Source organism: Mastacembelus armatus, chromosome 1, assembly GCF_900324485.2.
Source record: "Mastacembelus armatus chromosome 1, fMasArm1.2, whole genome shotgun sequence".
In the NCBI taxonomy this organism is placed as follows: domain Eukaryota; kingdom Metazoa; phylum Chordata; class Actinopteri; order Synbranchiformes; family Mastacembelidae; genus Mastacembelus; species Mastacembelus armatus.
The window spans coordinates 16168050-16173741 of NC_046633.1; the positions used below are offsets into that span (position 1 = coordinate 16168050).

At 36.9% G+C, this 5692-nt stretch overlaps 1 protein-coding gene across 1 annotated transcript; it reads left to right on the plus strand.

The window, feature by feature from the left end:
* The first annotated feature begins 269 nt into the window (after positions 1–269).
* Positions 270–4735, plus strand: LOC113128816 (CD209 antigen-like). Its single transcript, XM_026304400.2, has 7 exons — positions 270–425; positions 699–831; positions 1497–1595; positions 1697–2491; positions 2727–2869; positions 3558–3667; positions 3761–4735. Exons 2-7 carry the CDS (start codon positions 726–728, stop codon positions 3897–3899), a joined length of 1392 nt encoding a protein of 463 aa, XP_026160185.1. The 5' UTR covers positions 270–425; positions 699–725; the 3' UTR covers positions 3900–4735.
* Positions 4736–5692: the final 957 nt, after the last annotated feature.

The following is a 5692-nucleotide window of genomic DNA, read 5'->3' on the forward strand; positions in this document are numbered from 1 at the left end:
AGCAAATGAAACAGCTTTATTTCCTAACACAACATACTAACACAACATGGAACAGAGTATGGATATGGTTTTCACAGTGCAGGTGTTGGAGGATTCAAATGTTTTATGTAGCCAGACACACAAATTTAACAAGGTTCATCTTGTCAGGTAAAGAAAAAATCAAGTGTGGATATGATATAAAACTGAGTTACTTTGGTTAACTCATTGTAAATCAGGAGTGAGGGAGGCTGTCACTCCGCCTACCGACCAAGCCTTAATTTCTGCTCTGATTTAAAACCATCTGGCTATAGATAATTGTAGGGCTTTTGCTGGGTGAAGTTTCAGGGAGATAACAGAAAAAGAGAGTCAAGTTATATACTCAGTTTACTTAAAACTATATTTTTTAATCTTTCTAATTCTTTGTGTCCTCATCTGTACAGATACAGGTAAGACTTTTTTGTTAATATCTTACACACGTGTTTAAGATCTATATCTGCTATCTTTAGACTGTGTTGCACTAAGCTGCTAAAACCTAGAAAACCTAAAAGACTTTTTAAATGTGGAAGTAATACAATCTACTTTCTATATATTAAGAAAATAACTCACTGGAGACCACAAAAAGGAAGCTAAAGGGGAAATATATCAGATGGGACAGACAGGGAAATACTATTGTAAAACTCAGCAGCTATTCAAGAAGCTAATGCAATTTTTTTTTTAAGTGATAAGGCTCCAGCTCAAATGCCAAGATGACTGTGGAGTACAGTAACACGACAGTGACAAACATGGACATTGAAGACAGTAAAATTGACTCTAAGATGCTTTTACTGGATTCCAGCCAACTCCGCTATTCAGGTAATGAAATAAGAACCTATTTTAAAGTGGATTGGGTGATATGGCAAAATATACCATGAGACAAGAAAAAATTGTCAGTTGTCAGTGATCTTCGAGCTCCACATTACTGCTGACCATTCTCTCATGCAATACTGTTATGTAATAGGCTGCAGTGTTTTTCATACCTTATCTTTTACATAGCATTTACATAAACAATTACACTACTGGAACTTAGAGTTAAAGCTCCATTCATTGATTTGTGGCTTCTTGGGGGCAGCAAAATAATCTGCAAACACCACTGATAAACTTACTACTACCATAGTCAACAGCTAAATGTTAACGCTGCAGTAGTAGATGATGATAAGATCAGATAAGATGAAGTAAACTTTATTCATCCCCCGAAGGGAAGTTTAGGTCAATTAGCATTATCAGTCTCTTATCTAGTCTAGGTGAATTTCACCCCATCACCCAACCCAAGTTAAAATTAAGGACACCATTTTATTAAGGTTCACGTTCTCTGGTTAGGTTAAATACTATATAATTTGTGACTTATGTTTCTAAATTAGCAAAAGGGACTACTTGTATTTAGCAAAATCAATATCAATATATCAATACAGATGAAGCACATTGCCAGGTTCTTTAGATCACTTTGTCAGTTTTATGTTTCTATTTCTGTTGTCTTCTAGTTTATGTGTTGAGAAACAGCCCTTACAGAGTTGCTACAATTTGCCTTGGGGCCCTGTGTGTTATATTGGTGGCTGCAGCCATCGGTAGTAGTGTCCACTGTGAGTCTAACTTTTGGTTTTATTTCTCAAGTATTCATGTGTTTCAGAAAGTTACCTAATATCATGGTAAATTTGCTGACTCAGTGTTTCCTTTCTGGCAGACCAAAAAGTAGAGCAAGACCGAGAGAACAACCTAAAAACCATGAGCAAAGAGATAGAGAACCTACAGGAAAACCTGAAGACATTGCAAACAGAGAAGAAGAATCTTGAAGTCACTAATAATCACTTAAAGGATGAATTTGATTACAAATCTAAAAAGCTCGAACTCTTGCAGACTAATAACAATTTACTGAAAGAGGAGACAATAAACCTTAAACACAGCCAGAGCGAGTTACAGGCCACCAATACTGCTTTAAAAAGTGAGAACCAACAGCTAAAACAGAGCAGAGACTCACTGCAGGCTAATAACAATGTCTTGTCTACAGCCAAAGACTCGGTACAAAAGCAGTATGATTCCATGTTCAAACGCAAAACTAAGCTACAGGCCGACTATGACTCTGTAACCAAAGAGAGGGACAATTTACAGAACAGATACAATAATGTAACAAGAGTCAGAGACCACTTGCAGATTAAGTACAACAATCTGATTAAGGATTTAGAGCATTTGCAGGACAGATTCAACTTCTCCTCCGGTGAGAATGACAACCTCAAAAATCATCACCAGAACCTGACAATAGACCATAAGACTCTTCAGGCCAAATACAACTTACTAGCTAATGCAACTGATGAGCTGCGGGCTTCTTGCAAGTCTGTGCTTCAGGAAAAAATAGAACTTGAAAAGAGTTGCACAAATGTGACTGCAGAAAGAGACCAGCTGAAGGTGATAAATGGCAACCTGACTGCAGAAAGAGACCAGCTGCAGGAGGAAGTTCAGAGACTGAATACAACAATTGAAGGTGAGCAGAATGAAATAGTAAAAATGAAGCTTGTGTCATATTGAAAAATCTGTCCCCACCTGAAGAAATGCATGTGTCCTTCTTGTCAAAACTATTCTAGAAACAGCAGAGTACTGTTTGATAAAAATCAAATCCAAACTTCTTTTTTTTGCCACTGAAGTAATACTGCTCATTACTTGTAGCTGCTTTTGTCTCGCTTTTTGGTTATTGATCAATGGATGTTTTACATATACAGAAAGGAAGTGCCCTGCTGGCTGGAAGAAGTTTCAGTGCAGTTGCTACTTCACTTCTGTGTCCAAAAAGTCCTGGAGCCAGAGCAGAGAATATTGTCAACGTTTTGGAGCAGACCTGGCAACAATACAAAGTCAAGCGGAAATGGTATGTTTATCTGTGTTACCTACCTGACTGTCTGTACTTGCAAGGGTCAGCATGTAAAGTTCCATACTAACAGTATGTTCAACAATCTTGGCATTTTACTTTGTTAAAGCTACACCTAATAATATCTTTATATTTAGGCTATATCCCGGTCATGTCCTGCCAAACACCCTGTTTTAACAGGACATGATGTTTGGTCAAATGATTTGTTTCTTGCTTAGAAGGTTTTAATTGAAAATGCAAAATAATTCAGATTACATGAAGATCATTACTCCTGATCTTCATGTAATAGTTTATGGTGTGTTTCAAATACTAGAAAATGGTTTTATTAGACATTTTTATCTGATAAATAACAAAATGAAAATTAGTTGTTTATATGAAAGATAGGCTATTCATACAGCACTGACAGCTTGATGTTAAGTTTGTATGACAGATGTCAGAACAACAAATGTAAATATTATTTGGAGACGTGTTATTGGCAGTCCCACAAAGTCCAATATTCATTCTTTTTTTATCTTTGTTTTTGGTCTCCACCAACCTTGTGGTAAATGTTGTTAAGCTGCTAAATTTTAAATGTTCATCAGTCAGGCACTAAATTTATACTGTACAACACAATATGCATGACATGCTAATAAAGTAATTACGTGTGAGAAATCATTGCAGTGATTGAAATCTATGTCTTCTGTCACAGACCTTCATCAACAGCTTGTATAAAAGTGACAAAGAAGTCTGGATTGGATTGACTGATGAAGGAGTAGAAGGGCAGTGGAAATGGGTGGACGGGACACCACTGACCACAGCGTAAGACACTAAACTCACATCTCTCTATCTCTTAAATTACCAGTATGAGCAATGTATTAGACAACACAGTATTCTCATCTCCTTGCCCTGCAGGTATTGGGGTAAAGGCCAGCCCAACAGCTATGATGGGAGGAACCAGGACTGTGTGGAGTTTTGGCACCGCGGGTCATCTATAGGCGACTGGAATGATGAGAACTGTAATGTTGAACAAAACTGGATCTGTGAGAAGTAGTTTTCCTGTACAGGGAGAGCTGGGCTTTGGCTAGCCTTTCTGCCCACTGTCTGGCACTAATGATCATCTAAATGCACATTAGGGACTGCTGTCAGTGAAATGGAAATAATAGCAATATTAGACACACTGCTTGCATAAATTCAATATTATGTGACCATTTTACACACATTGGCATACTGTATCGCTAACAGCTGAAGCCTGAAATGAGCTGTTTTGTGATGAATAATCTATTATGCAGCTAAATTTAGCAGATGGTCCAGCTGGTGCTAGAACAGATACAGGTTGATGTAGGTTGTTTGGAGCCAACTGTCTTGGTATAGTGTGGGATCAGCTTGGTTCAAGGGGGCTGACATTTCCATAGAGACTGTACATACTTTAGAAAGTATTCTGCCAGTGTAAATACAATTTCAGACATCCCACCACTTTGAGAATGAGAGACAATGACAAAAGAAAGACAGTTGCTTTTTACAGTAGATTATGTCAGTCTAATTTTGCTACTATGATTAATTGATTCAGTGACTAATGAATACATATCCTATTCTTTCATTGTTAGTTTATTGGTGTTTTCTGCTCAATAATCTATACTTGTTGTGGTACTATGACCGCACTGGCACACACAACATACGATATATGGTTTTCACTAATTCATGGGAAATGGCACCAGCAGTAAATATGCTATACTGTTATTTTATGATTAATAATCACAAAATTGGCACAGTTACTACATTTACAAAGGTTTCATTGTACACTGCTCACAATTTAAGTAATCAACTGATTTTATTCATTCATGTAAACACAGTGAATTAACTGTAAATAAAATGTCACTTTGCACAAGTGTTTGAAGAATTCATCAATATGTCCCCAGATAATTAAACAATTCATGTAAGTTTTCTTAAAAGGGTATGACTCACTGGATTAATCAGGAGAATGCATAGACAACGAGAATCATATTATCAAATTGAAATAAATGACAGGACAGGACAAAAATTAAGCTGAACGGTGCAGGCTGAGTGTCATCTAGTTCTGAGTTCAAACATAAATCTGCATTGAGCATTTAGTCAATTCTAAAATGCATTAGTAAAGGCCTGTACTCTTGCAGCACCAACATAGAACATCATAGCTCTTGTTTTCCTGTTCTCTTCAGTAGGTGTCCAAGACAAGAACCATTTTTTCCACTAGATGGAGACACCCAAAGAAAACAAATAAACCCCTTATTCAGGTGCATTTGCCCAAAAACAGTAGATGTCACAAATGGACTCTGAGTGTGACATAAATAAAGTCCATGTATGATTTGTTGATCTACACTGATTCTAAACTGATAGATCAAATGACTATATAAAATTGACTGGAACGGTACAGAAATAAAAAGCTGCCGGTGAAGACAGGGATGGAAGTGCTGAGGTTTTGGATGGTGCCAAAATGAAACGATGCGGAGATGCATCTTGAAGGAAAAGATAAAATATAAAATATACTGCAAATAACGTGGGAAAGGGTATTTACCATGAATTTCTTGTGCTCATAATCTCTGTTTTCTCATTACCTGGTTGATAGATATTTGTAAAAACCTAATTAAGTTACAACGCTAATGTTGCTAGAAGGATTTGCCTCCCTCACCTACACAGTATGTGAGAGATCCAAAAATAATGGAGAATAACGATGTGGTGCCTTCCTGATCTACTGTCACATCACCATCCCTAAATCTAACAATGCTTTCTAAAAATGGTCATGCTTGAGTATCCTGTCACCTTTATACTGTTTTTATAAGTTTTTTTTGGGGGGGAAACATATTGTTG